Raw genomic sequence first — 14,012 nt, forward strand, 5'->3', positions numbered from 1 at the left:
CAGTAACACTCCCCAGCACTGATGTCATCAATGCGAGACACAAAGAGCGGCGGACTGCTTGTGCGGCGGTATGAGCTCATGTCTGAAAAAGACACGGAAAGGAGATGGAGAGGGAGGGGTGGGCGAGGGATAAACGATGAGAGGTGGAGAAGGAGGAAAGAGAAGAAACAAAGGAGGGGGATGAGATGGAGAAAAAGAGGGATGATATCCATGTTGTCAACACGAAGGTGGGAGAAGTGAAAATGGGGGGAGGAGAGTGGGAAGACCAAAAATAGGTGTGGTGTGACAAGAAGAAGAAGACAAGGGAAATTAGGAGAAGTGACAGAAGGAGAAAGAAAAGAAGAAAAGAGACATTTTCTTCCGATTTTAACAAAGAAGTGTCGTCATTTTTCATAATTTCAGAAAAAAGTGATCATCACTCCTGACTCTACTATACTCATGGTTAAGTATAAGCAACCAGAGAAAACATGTTACCAGTGCTCTGTTTTGATGTGATGTAAACAGACCCGAGGAGCTTCGACGTCTCGAGAACATCCCGATCAAACTTGGGCGAGCAACCAAACACGACCCTCCCCTGATTCACATGAAAGACGTGGTCTTGAGCCGCTTTCAAGTATAAACCACGGACAGCTTTGCTTGATGTTGGAGGTCAATTAGTGAAATCCAACACAGGAAGATAGCCAGTTAATCTGATATTTAGAAGGTCACTGGTACGATTTTCTTGATATCGTTTCATACGGTCTTAAACATATTCTGTGATTTCTAGATTGATATTTGCAAATAAAATAGAACTCAAATTCTGATAACCTGAATCAATATGTCATCAATCAAAACTTTTATGAAGTATGACCCATTCGTTTGAAAAGTATAACTCAAAAGTTTTCACACGCAACTTTGTATCACTATATATCCCATATATCCCCAGTATGCTGTCAGACTGAAATTAGGGTTCCATGTTTGGAATTTAAATTAAAAACCTTGCTGCAGAATCCAGAAACTCAATTAGATTTAGCAGTTGGAGCCAAGCACTTCATACAAAACATTAAATGAATTCATTAACTGTCTTAAACGAATGCAATTTTTTTTTTTTTTTTTTTGCATTAATCACATTTTCATTAAACACTAATTCTGGTTCCGATTTGGTTTGCGAGCGCAGCGTGTGTTTATGGGAACCTTCGGTAAATGTCTGCTGCGTTTGAAAAAAAAAAAAAAGCACGGTGTCTTTTTTCGTCATTCCAGTGCTGCTCCCAATTCATGTGTGTCAAATTACCATCTGTAAGTAAGTGGGGAAGAATTGCGCTGACAGACGGTGTAGCAGTGAATCAGACTCATTTAATGCTACAAAGGCGTACAGTGCTTTATGCAAATCAAAAACTATGAAGGAGGTGAAATCAGGAGAGACAAAGACGTTGACAGATGAGAAGAATGATTCTTGCTGACATGAAAATGCCCTTAAATCACATTACAGGGGGATTGGGATATAATATGTGGTTACAGTAGGCCTTTCTCTCTTCCACCCTTACCCGAGTCTCCCTTCTCTCTCTGTCTCTTCCTCTTTCCTTCTCCAGCCTTTCTGCCTCTCTCCCTCCCTCTTGCTTGTCTTGCTGCCATCCAGTCTAACTGCGCTTTCCAGAGGATTTGACACTGTGAGGTGATTGTGTGCGAAAGATGATTCTCATCTCCGCTCACTCGGCTGAGCTCTCATGCAAACTACCGTTCCCCCACGCTGACGCTGCCAAATTCACCGGCACTAACAGCTTATGACACACCGTCGCATGATGCGGATTTGGTTGTTTTTTTTTTCCTTCATTTTTTTAGAAAGAGGTGATTTACTCTGGATTAGCCATGCAAAATGATATTATAACTAGGGGGGACTTTGATCTGTCAAAGACCCACAAACTGCTCCGTGAAATCGCTTTGTTGCTTCGGGTTAAACTGTTGTTTTGCAGAAGTGCATGGTGTAAAGAAAAATGTGTTTGACTCAGAGGTTAGAGTCGCTTTGGTGAATAAAGCTTGTGAACACGGGCCAAACGGGGCTTGTCTCTGAGGAGGGCCTGGCCCCTACCTCTATTCTGTCGACATGGATCAAATCACACCTTGCCAAGAGCAGAGGCTCAACCCTGACTGATCCCTCTCTCACTTTTCTCCTCTCCCCTTTCCCCTCTTCATCTCCGAGGCTCGCTGTGCTTCCATGACCTTTGTGTCATTAACTCTGACTGTTGCTTTCTGACTCATTTACCATTTGGATGTCTCGATAGTGAGGGAGAAACGTTGATGCGCCAGCTGGTTTTGATGACCGATGATTTTTTTTAACCCACCGACACTACTTTTATCTTATGTAACCTTAATACTGTCGGATGGCTGAACAGAGCCAGGTTACCATCACTGTCTTGTTCCCTTAAACCTGTGAGTCTAATGGAAGACAGGGAATGGCAGAAGGGTAGCAGGAAGCTGTTGTTGGCAAATAGCAAGTGAATCCAAAACAAAGGGAACACTAAACACTAGAAAAACTAGAACTCTTAGCACCCTGTATGGAGACAAACCGGCAATTAAACAGGGAAACAAACAGACTAAATACCCAAGGGAAGGAGGCTGTGAACTACAAACTCATCTGGGTAAAACCAAACACACGCAAGGAGTGAATTTAGCAAAAGAAAGAAATCACCTAAACTATAATCCAAATTATATATGATTTGGATTATAGTTGCATTATTACATCCATGCTGGTTGTGCTCAAATGGCTAAAGGAAGCTTTACCATATCTGCTTATGGATGACTGAACCGATAACTTCCTGTGTCACTGTAACCTAGTTAATAGTTAATAACATTATTAAATGAATTAATGTCAAATTGCAACGATCTTTGTCAAGATCCCCTTTTTCTTGTATCTATTTTTAAACAAAGCTGCCAGCACCTCCCTCGTGGTGCCAGCCACGGTTTCTAGGAGAATGATGATCTGCGAAGCCCTTAATCATCTCTCTCTCACTATTAGTCCTAATTTGCCTCCATCATCCTATCTCTGTATTACCGTCTGTGTCTTAACTCTCAGAAATAACACTGGGAGAGCCAATCGCATGCAGGACTTATCCCTGTTTTCCTGCAGTGACTGAACAAGTCAGGCGTGTACTGAAACGAAAATGCCAAACACATTTGAATTGATTTTTCCTGTGAATTTGTAAGTAATTACATTATTCAGTCAGCCTGTGTGTTTTTGCCTGCCTTTCTCGCGATGAAGCACAAGTTCATTACAGTGTCTACCGCTCTCTGCATAACTCTCCTCTTTATCTTCCTCTGCTTCAGAAGCTAAAGGCCATAAAAAAATATTCAAAGTAAAACAAATCTGATGAATTACCTCAAATATTTTAATCAATGATGACATGTTAATGATATTCAGAGTCCAAAATGTCCAGTATGTGGACTTTTGCTAATTGGAACATTTATTTTGTCAATGTAAGATCAAATGGCTCAGTCAGATTAATGTAAAGGCAGCTGAAACCTCATTTAAATACTATAATATTCTAACCAGTAATATCATTCATAAGATTATTAATAAACTCTGGCAGGGAAACACTAATGCACAGCTTTGTTAGAGCTGATATGGATCAAGTGCAATTCTTCCCAATCTTTTCAGCAAAACAAGAAGTACTGCCTTGCCAGTCAAGTTGCAAGACATTTGTGTGAAATTGTCATAACTAACATATCAATTCTTGAGAATGTGTTGTATGAGGTTATAGTGACCTTTGGCCACTAACGTCAAATCAGTTCATCCTTGAAGAAATTCCCTCCAGGCGCTCCTGAGATATCACGTTCACGAGGATATGACAGATGTGAGGCCGCAGTGACCTTTGACCACGGACATCTAATCAGTTCATCCTCGAAGAAATTCCCTCCAGGTGTTTCCAGAGGTATCGCCTTTATGAGAATGAACAATAATAGACCAGACAGACAGACAGGCAGCCTGAAAACATAATGCCATGTCGCTGGCGTGGACGCACAAACAAATAAATAAGTGAGTGCACCTGTAAGGGCACCTAGCTATTTATCCGCCTGCAGGTGCATTGAAGAAAGGAAAGCAACCAGGCAAACAAACATAAACAAAAGCCAATCAAATCGGACTGATAAACGCCTTCGTGCCAAGGCTTCAATTATCCTGTAATCTGCTGCCTGCGCCAGACAGACCATCACAGTATGGGCGTGTTGAGCTTTCCTAGTCGCTCTTACAACACTCTGGCAACGACCCACAGAGGCTCCACAAGCCCTCGCCTCACACTGAGGGGAGCAGGGTTGCTATAGAAACCACCGAGCCCACCAGGAAGCCAAGATACTCAGAGATACACAGGAAAGGGTGTCACATACGTACACACACACGCACACACACACACAAACACGCACGCATACAAACACACAAACACATTTGCAGAAACAGAAAGAAACGCTAATTCACACACACACATAAAATACACAGTATGAAAAAATGCATCAGTGTCTTAATGTGTTAGGTTAACCAGTGATCCGTCCTCGCTCCATGTGGTGATGCTGCCAGTAAGTCAGTCTGACGGAGGCTCACTCATCACCACAGCGTGCTTTTCAAAGTCCAATGTAAGCCTTTGATTTGATCGTCTCTTCTGCAACACTATCCCTCTCCCTCTTTCTCCAAATGTTCTCTCTTAACATAGTTTCTACTGCTTATCTACCAGTTTATTTCCGTCACACACCCAGCACTGAATTTCCTTACTTAGCCTAATTTTCTCATGCTACAACACAACTTGGCCTTAGTTCATCAATTTATAATAAATTATTTTACCCAATAGTCAAAGAAGAAAAAATAATGCAATACACTGCAGCCATCACACGTCTACCATTATGGTGTAATAATGTTTGACATCTGTATATGTAATTATAATAGACTTTAATTGACAGGATCAATCAATGACAATGAAGTAAAAGGGTCAAAATCTCCCTGCAGCTCCAAAGTTCTCCACCAGGCTAGCATGGTGGAAGAAGACAGGCGAGCCATCATACTATGTTACTGTGAGGGTTGGTGGCATTAGTGTTAAATGACTAACTGGAGAAACTGCTATAGGCTCTTCAACCTTGTGTTACACCACTCAAACACAAGCTTGCATACTCTAAATAAGAGCAATGCATTAGGAATAGACCACAGAGGGTTCAGGTTGCTCTCCGCAAACAAACACGAGCACAACAAGGCAAGTGTCCAAACTCATGGAGCCTTACAAATTAAAAAGACAGTGATCCATGTAATAATTCATGTGATTCAAATTTAATCTCTTGGCAAAGTTTTTAAAACATTTTTTTGTTTATCAGTACTCACCAATGAGCTCCTTGTTCCTGATGTCCAAGGCCATGTTTCTGAGAGCGGTAGCCACGGCACACACCACCTTGTCGTTATCTATCCTCAGTAACTCCACCAGGATGGGAAGGCCTTTCTCCTTCCGCACAGCAGCCCGGATGTACACTGACCACTGGCAGGGAGAAATCAGGGCACTTTAGTAGCAATAATGTGAATGCATGAATAGAAGCCAGCATTTGTGGTGGTAAAGTAACAGCACGTTTGCAGGAGTTTGTGACATTTGGGAGCAGCGTTAAGATTTAGATTTAAGGAACATTTAAAAAAAAAAATGGATTTACGAGGTCACAGCAATAACAATACTGCCCACACAGCATAGTAAACAAAAGACAGGGCGTGTCAACAATACCAGAACCATCCTGCTTACTGCTAGTGACACCTGTTTTCACCTTACCGGGAACTCACCACGCTTGTCCATTGTGTTATTTCAATGCATACTGCTGACTATACTCTCTTTCTTATTAAATCACTTGTGAATGAAGTGGTTTCAGTTGGATAAAAGGATAGGAGACGGACGATGCATAATGGGCGAGGTTGAGTGGGAGATGTTATATTCAGGCTCAATACGAGAGGGGCTGAGACACTACAATGGCTCACAAGTGATCTACTGTAAGAGGGAAAATGACGAGGACCGGGAAGAAGAGGTATGTGCTTGGAGACCACTCTATCATCCCTCAATAACTATCAAGGTGCACTTAAATGAACTAGTCGGCCCTAAACGGCTAAAGTGGTGCCACCTTGTGGGTCAACTGGAGAAGTCCGGTATTGGCTGTACAGTAAGTGAAGTGTGAAGCACAGTAGCCTACTTTTTCTTATAGAAAAAAAAGGGACTGTTTTGGGAATTTTGGAGGTTGGTAATTTATAATCTGAATCTTTGTCAGGTCAGACCTTGATGCCACATGACATGTGATCATTTCAGAGGACATTATGACATCTGTAGTCTGTGCATCTTGTCTTTGTAAGTTAGGACATGACCCGTCTTTTGTCTACAGTATGATTCCTCCTCCTTAAAAGGGAGATCCCTGCTAGACTCAGGGTCGTTCCTGCTGACTCTGCATGAGAAGACAGGGGCGAACTATTTCTGTCTGCAGATGAAAATACGGAGAAAAAGCTGATCCTGGTTGTTGAGCTTTATTGGACAGATTCATTTTCCACAACAGGGCACACTAGGGTTCATATAATCATTTTAGGGAATAATTCACCCCTTTGAGAAATAATCATAATGTCTTTTCCATAACTTGTATGGTCTTAACCAAAAGCTTAGACAACAGAGCATAGATGCAGTCAGCAGTACGCCAACACAGCTTTTTCGGAATCTGTCAGGAGAGGAAACTTTCTTTGAGGAGACACAACAAGACACACACACACACACACACACACACACACACACACGCAGCAAGGCCCCAAAATAGAAAATGTGATTTCCCGAAGACCACCATCATTTTCTCCTTCTCCCTTGTCTTTCTATTGCCTCTTCTCCCATCTCCACCTTGCTCTGATTCTCAGATGGAAATGGTCACAAAACCAAATCCACAAAACGTCCACACATCCCTCTCAACCACAACGTGCTTATCTGTCTGTAACTGCCTCCGATCAAGTTTTCACTCAACCTTTTTACTGGGCATTTTTTGAGAACATAAAAATGTCCATCAGCATTCCCATATAGCCTATTTGCAACCAACAACGTCTGATGCCTCAAACTTTTTGCCTTTTACCCTTAAATACCCTCCAATATGACCGCATGACTCACACATTATTACCATCTAGCTGTTTCCATCAGTCAGCTGCTGTTGAACCCTGGCTCTACTCCCTGGTGTGTTCAGGCTTGGTGCCGTTACATTATTACAGTAATTGCATTGCTGCCGAACAGTATTATGTGCTATAGAACACATCAAAACTGTGCATGAAATATTTCAAAGTCAGCAGGATGGTGTAGTCAGAAAATAGAATTCCAACTGATTGAGTCTTTCAATTGTTTATCCCCTTTACGCATTATTGCAACAATCAGCCTGTCAATTTGTGTAAAGACTGAAGAGAACTTTAAACAGATGATCAGGAAATATGCACACACCCAACCTGATTTAGTGTCCTGATAATGTAATATTTAATCCTCCTTTGTTCACTTTTTAATGGATATTAATCTGGCATGAAAACACATTTTGGTCTCCTGCCCATCCTGGAAAATGACCAGCCGCCTCTAATAATCTATCTATACTTTTCAATTAACAGATGCAAAGCCAGCCAGCGCTATGTTCATTGTGTGTGAAAGGAGGGACTACTAATGGCACAGAGGCAGAACACTTCTCAATACTGCTACTTTTCAACAGTCTGGGTTCAGAGTTCATGGTCGCAGGCTGTGGGAGTTTCTCAAACGAACACACACAAGTAGTTTCTCCTACTTGCAATAGGAATAAGCCGTTTTATCTGTGGTTTATTTGCACGAATCATTTTTGTTCACCGTGTGTCCTTGCATTCACTGCACCTGTGGTTAAGGACACGCTCAAGATGAATCCATTCCTTTCACACTAATGGACAATTAAATGGGTATAAATACACACATACGTTTCCTGTGTTTACCTGCTATATCAAAATCAATAGTACAAGGTCTACAAATGTGACCTTCTCTGACACCAGTGCTAAAATGTGTTTTTCAGTATATTCACCTGAGTATGGTTCAGGGCTCTAGCAATATTGGAGTGTGACAAAAAAAAAAAAAGTTTTGAGTGATAAAATGAGATGGCAAAGAGTTTGGGAAACATTTTAAACTTAGCTGATACCTTCCAGCTGCCTGCGGCCAGGTTCTGCAGAGCCCCGGCTGCTCCCTCCAGGGTGTCGGGGTTGGAGCATTCAGAAAGCAGGGTGAGGTAGGGCTTGACGATGGTGGGGTGCCACAGCATCTGAACCCCTTTTGGGGGCTCTGCTGTGTCCGGAAAAGGGCCCACGCCATCCCACTGTGAAAGAGGAGACATTTTAAAAAAAAAATCTTAGAGATAGTTGAGTGAACATTAAACTATTTTCCAGCAATGAGAAAGTGTGTTACAACTGTGACCACACCCAGGAAAAATGAGTTAGCTGATGTCACAGGGTCCTAGAGTACGCCTGTACATCACTGCAGCTCTAGATCTTGGCTTATTGCAACCAGAACAAGAGGATGGAGCACAATCAAAGTAAAACCATGAAAACAATGTCCCAGACCCAAAACACCATGGTAGCAACCCGTCAATCACAGGGTAGCCTCGCCCTAATGTATAACCTGCCTTATCCTCTGTTTTACTCAAAATGTACCATCACTTACTTAGTGAACATCATGCTCTATTGAAGAAGAATAGCAATTGAGACCCTACACATTCAAGTCGGGTCATTTTCTCATAGTCTTAGCGACTAGAGGAGTCGCCCCTGCTATTAGAATGAATGCATGTGTGAGGCAGTTACGCGTTGGTTTTACTTTTCAGGACCCAGAGGTGTTCTCAGAGAGCACCGCTCATTCCGTTTCCCTACTCTTCCCATTTCGCTTTCGGAAAAATATATCTGATTCCATACCTGCAAAGCAAAGATATCGGTGGATGAGCGTTCTCATGTCTAAGTGGATGCATTACTACATCTCCACGGAATGCAGTCTGACCTATTAAAAAGTCAAAGAGACACTGAGTAAATACCTCGCTGTCGATCTGCCATGTAGGAGAGAATGGTGATGGAGGGGAGGGGTGGCAAAGGGCAAAAAAAAAAGAAGAGAGGAAAGAGATGCATGTGAAAACAGCGACTATGAGAGAATGTTTCACTCCTACGTCCTGCTTTGAGAAATAAACCTAAAGCTCCATACCCCTCCCTTCCTCTTTATATCCACCCTCCTCCTCTCCTCCACTACAATGGAGTCCCTTGACGTTTGAACCTCTTTGTTGAGTGACATGCCGACGCCTCTTTCACATAGGCATATTTCCATTTCTTGTCTCTCTTTTTTTCTCCTGCTTGATGTTAATATCTTGTTCCATTTTTCTCTCTGGTTGATTCTTTGTCTTACCACCCCCACGACTTCTCTTTCTTTCTTGCTGGCCTACGTCACTCACTAATTTCTTATTCTATTTCCATCCTTCCCTCTCCAGTTCTCAGTTTTTCTTCTCCCTATTGACCTTCTTGGTTTCGCTCCGCTGCTTTCCCTCCTCCCCTGGTCTCAAGGTAAACTAGGCTAGTGTGCATCTTGAGAGAGGTACTGTGGAGTATGTGTGTGTGTGTGTGTGTGTGTTTTTATCTATACATAGATTCTCTGATTCTAAAATCAAAGAAGTCTTATGGTTTGAAGCGTGTCGAGACACTATAACAAGAGGCATGGACTCTTTCACTCTTTCTGTAACCTACAGACGTTCTGCATACTGAATCTAAATGGATAAAGTTCAATTGTAAATCTAAAAGATTCTAAAGATTGAATTCATCAAATATTTCCACATGTATCTGGTTTAGTATAAGAAACTCTTTCATAAGCAGCATTTTTTTGTTTTTAAAAGGTGGATTTCCTAATCTAATTTTCATCATCCTGTTCCTGCAGGTTAAGAATCATTAAACCATTAAGCTGCCACATTGCCCACACATTGCCGGAGCTCTTGTCTGCTATGGGTGTCAGGTTATTGAGTTGCAGCTGTCCTGCTGAAAATACCAGAAATAATACATCGACAAGTTGTCTGGCCAGACAGCTGAATACAAACGTTGCTATCTATTTATCAGGTGAGAACACTGGATGATCTGCAATCTGGAGGAAGAATCTGAAATGTTAAGTCATTCTTGTGTTGTTTCTAAAGTTATATATTTGCTTTAAGAATTTTCAAGAGTGTGTGTGTGTGTGTGTGTGTGTGTGTGTGTAGTATCCATTAGGAGTGTTTAGGTCTAGTTCAGGCTCAGCTCCCACGCTGCTCCTTGGCCTTGCTGTCTAAACCTCTAATAAATGATTAAGGAGACGACATTACAGTCTAACTACCTGAGTCTGGGTCTCTTCCCTACATCATTTCCCTGTCTCGCGCTCACTCTGACCCGGTCTCATGACTTCTGCCTTTCTCTTTCACTCCATGCTCGTCTGTCTTTCACTGATAGAATCAGTAACGAGGAAAAGAAAGCCGTACAGATCGGAACCGTGACGAAAATAACAGATTGCAATCCTGCCTGTAAAGATAAAATACAACATGTTTGTTTTTAACCACAGTGCTGACAGGGACTAAAAATGATCACAGATTATAAACCTAAACTGCACACCATGAATGGTCCTCATGATTCTGTCTTTGTTGATTTATTATGTGCCACAGCAGGCTGAGGCAGTTAATAAAACCCCAACCTTACCAGTCGGTGACATTAGAAACATCCTGGATGAGGATAAGAAACAGCTTTTACATGATAATACTGGAACATCTTAAGAGTCGGTTTGACATTAGACAGATTGTCTTACGGTCAAGTGCTGATTCACTTGCATCTGCTTTCCAAAGGCGGTTTCAGAGGCAATCCCTTACCAAAGGAAGTGGTATTTGATTGGATCTGTACCCAAAAACCCAAGGAGATGAATGCTCTGCAGCCATTTTCCCTCACCTCATTGTTTTGAGAAGATGCTATTAAAACATCTCACCATTCTGTGCAGCCAGAACTGGAGGTTAACGATCCAGTGCTGATAATGAACAACAGTTTATATGAACACCTTGAACTACTTCACCGTCTTGTGTGGATTGTTTTTGTTGATTTCAGCAGTGCGTTTCTGCGAACTGATGAAACTTGGGATTAACTCCTCCCCTAAATGAATACATCACTGGCACCACTGGGCTGTTTTGTCTTCCTTACTGTATACACTGTATCGCAATTAGTGTCGAGCCTCGGCTCTGATCATTTCCTCAAGGTCAATGTGAGTAAAACAAAGGAAGTGGTCATAGATAACAATAAACCCAAAGAAAGAGCTAATACTTACAAATACTGATGAAGTCTAATACACATGCTACTGGAGTACATTTAAAAAAAAAAAGATCCAGTGAATGTTTTCCTAGGGAAACTGTGCAGTATCTGTGTGGAACGTTAAGTCACTTGTTTAACAAAGCAGTCCCACAGAGCAGACCTGACCTGTGGTCTGATTTGTCTGCGCAACCAAGACCACGATAGGTTGCAGCGCATGATCAGAGGTCATCGGCTGTGACCAAATGTCAGCTGCTCAGTTGTGTAAAGAGTAAAGACCTTATTCAGACAAAGGCTGATTGCATCCTCATACCCACCCTCCACACAACAGCTTCAAACTGTCGGGGCAAAGGGAGGATTCTGCCTTGATCTGCATTCAGCTCTGCCTATCTTACTGTTTATCACTCAATGTGTACCAACAGAAATGTACACAGTAGATGTAAACACACATACGCTAGAATTCTACTATGCTTATGTTTGTTTGCTAGTTCTGCAAAGCTCGGGCTCTGGTGGGATTCATGTTATTTTTAAATAATTGTCTTAACATTTTTATATGCGCTCTGGTGCTGGCTTGGGTTTGGTTAAGGTCTCAAATCAGTCCAGTTAAGCATGGATGGGTATTAAAGATGCAAGTACTGTGTTTGTGACAGGTCTTAAATAAACTCACACAACCCAGTCGAAGAATTCTGTAAACCGGTGTGCTTTTGACGTCAGGAAAAAAAATCATGCAGTCTCGTCCGTGGAGTCCAGCTCTATCTAAACTGCCTTGCAAAAAAGGCATGAAAGAGTAGACAGAAGGGAAGAGGGTCCGCGAAATTAAACTGAGATTGATGGAGCTTATAAAGAGAAAAGTTTAAAGTTAAAAAGTTTGAAATGTATAAAATGTGATAGAAAAAACTGCAAAAAAAAGACGTCTATGAGCCAATACAGTATAAAAGAAGCCAATGCTTTTCAACTCAGCATGCATAATACTCTGTGATGTGTGATTTTCATCCCTCTGTTCCATTATTTACCACACACGTCCCTGTTGAAGGCACGGCTGCTTCAACCACTCACACTGTGTTCCTGCTTCATGAAAGCGCTCTTCTCTTTGCACCCATGTGTATACACAGATGGGGGAACAAATGAAAGTAAAATCCAGAATAAACAAGCGGGGAAGCATAATGAATGCAGAAGCTGCCGTACAAGGCACAAGGGGGTCACTGGCTATTTTGAGTATCGAAATGATGTGGATCTATGGCCTTCTCAGTCACATGATCTCATCCGAATTGACCATCTATGAGAGATGTTGGGCTGCTGTGCACTCCACCACCATCGTCATCAAAATACTAAATGTAGAAGAGGGTTTTTTATACTTCCAGAGTATGTTAACACAAATGTTTATGATGACCAACATTTTTCATGAACTGTGTCCATTCGATACATCTATATCCTTCATCATCTCCCCTCATCTCTCTCCTTACCTGGTCGGATCCCTTCTTTTTCTTCTTCTTCTTGCCCCAGCAGCCAGAGCTCTCGCCGTCGCGGCCGTTGGCGTCACAAAGCAGGCCATCCAGCTCCTCCAGCCCTCCCTGCTGGCCGTGGGACGTCTCGGCAGCCAAACGGTACGACAGGTTCCTCAGGATGCAAACGCAGTTCTCTACAGTCTGGATGATAAACACAGTCGGGAGAGATGGAGCGAGGCAGAAGGAAGAGAGGGTTGGGGAGATGGAAGGGGGAGATGAAAAAAACAGATAGAAATGAAGAAAGTGAGAAAGTTGGGGTGCGAGATTTGTGTTTGATGCCATTTAATGAGACGGCGGCTTGAAAATACTGAGCAAAACACAAAGTCAAAGCATGCTGATAAAATATTAAAAAAAAAAAAACGCCCACTCCCACTTTCACACTATTGGCCTTCCACCCCCACTCCCGAGCCAGACAGACGGAGAGAGGGAGCGACGGAGAGCGACAGAAAAGGAAAGAAGAAAGATATTCTCACAGGTAATATGCCTCTGTGTTTTGTTAGCGCTGACTTTGAAATGAGATTAGAAGCAACTCGGGTAAATGAGGAAAAATGACAAGCCCGATATATTGTATCACACCCCATTAAACACCACGTCGCGAGGCGTAGCCGCCAGCCGAGGACCACAGGAGTGTGTCTGGAAGAGAGCGAGCTAAATCTCACGGCGCGTGTTGTCTACGCTAAAGCGTGCACTTTCACCGAGCGCGTGTGCTCGCATGCGTGTGCTTAGTATCGCTGAGAAAGGGGAGTTATCGAGTCAGCAGAGTGGAAATTAACAAAGACAAATCATCAATCTTCTCTCTGTCTGACCGTTGGTTTACACAACAAAAAAACAACCGAGGAGTATAATTGAACAGCCTCAAGAGATGCAACAAACAAAACAATGTCTCACTCCAGCGAGCTGCAATCATGTCTGAAATTCTATTCACATGCTATTATACGATGATGCAGGAGAAGTTTTATTTACAATTTACTTTGACATTTCATATTTCGATCTGTTATTTTCACATTTATCCAGCAGCCTGTTCTTTCCAGCTGCATGGTTAAGGGCATTCAACTAGATTGTTCAGAGGGCCACAGAAAAGCTAAGGGACCGACCCACCCGTTATGCATTTGTTTGTCACCGTGAAAATGAAGGATTTATAGTGGCAAAATGTCCATTATTTACAGGATTCTTCTCCATTGGGTTTTAAATTGTATTTACTTGTAAACAGAACTGATCGGCGG

At 42.2% G+C, this 14,012-nt stretch overlaps 1 protein-coding gene across 2 annotated transcripts in view; it reads right to left on the minus strand.

Moving 5' to 3' along the window:
• The window catches only part of ctnnd2a (catenin (cadherin-associated protein), delta 2a), a 218,632-nt gene that overhangs the window by 26,400 nt on the left and 178,220 nt on the right, over positions 1-14,012 (minus strand). For both annotated transcript variants that reach the window (XM_084033107.1, XM_084033108.1), the window contains exons 17-19: positions 12,748-12,930; positions 8,146-8,319; positions 5,333-5,483 (exon numbers count right to left, since the gene is read on the minus strand). In XM_084033107.1, coding sequence (XP_083889233.1) covers positions 5,333-5,483; positions 8,146-8,319; positions 12,748-12,930 — 508 coding nt within the window. The remainder of the gene's footprint in view (positions 1-5,332; positions 5,484-8,145; positions 8,320-12,747; positions 12,931-14,012) is intronic.

Source organism: Eutrigla gurnardus, assembly GCF_963514095.1.
Source record: "Eutrigla gurnardus genome assembly, chromosome: 18".
Lineage (NCBI taxonomy): Eukaryota > Metazoa > Chordata > Actinopteri > Perciformes > Triglidae > Eutrigla > Eutrigla gurnardus.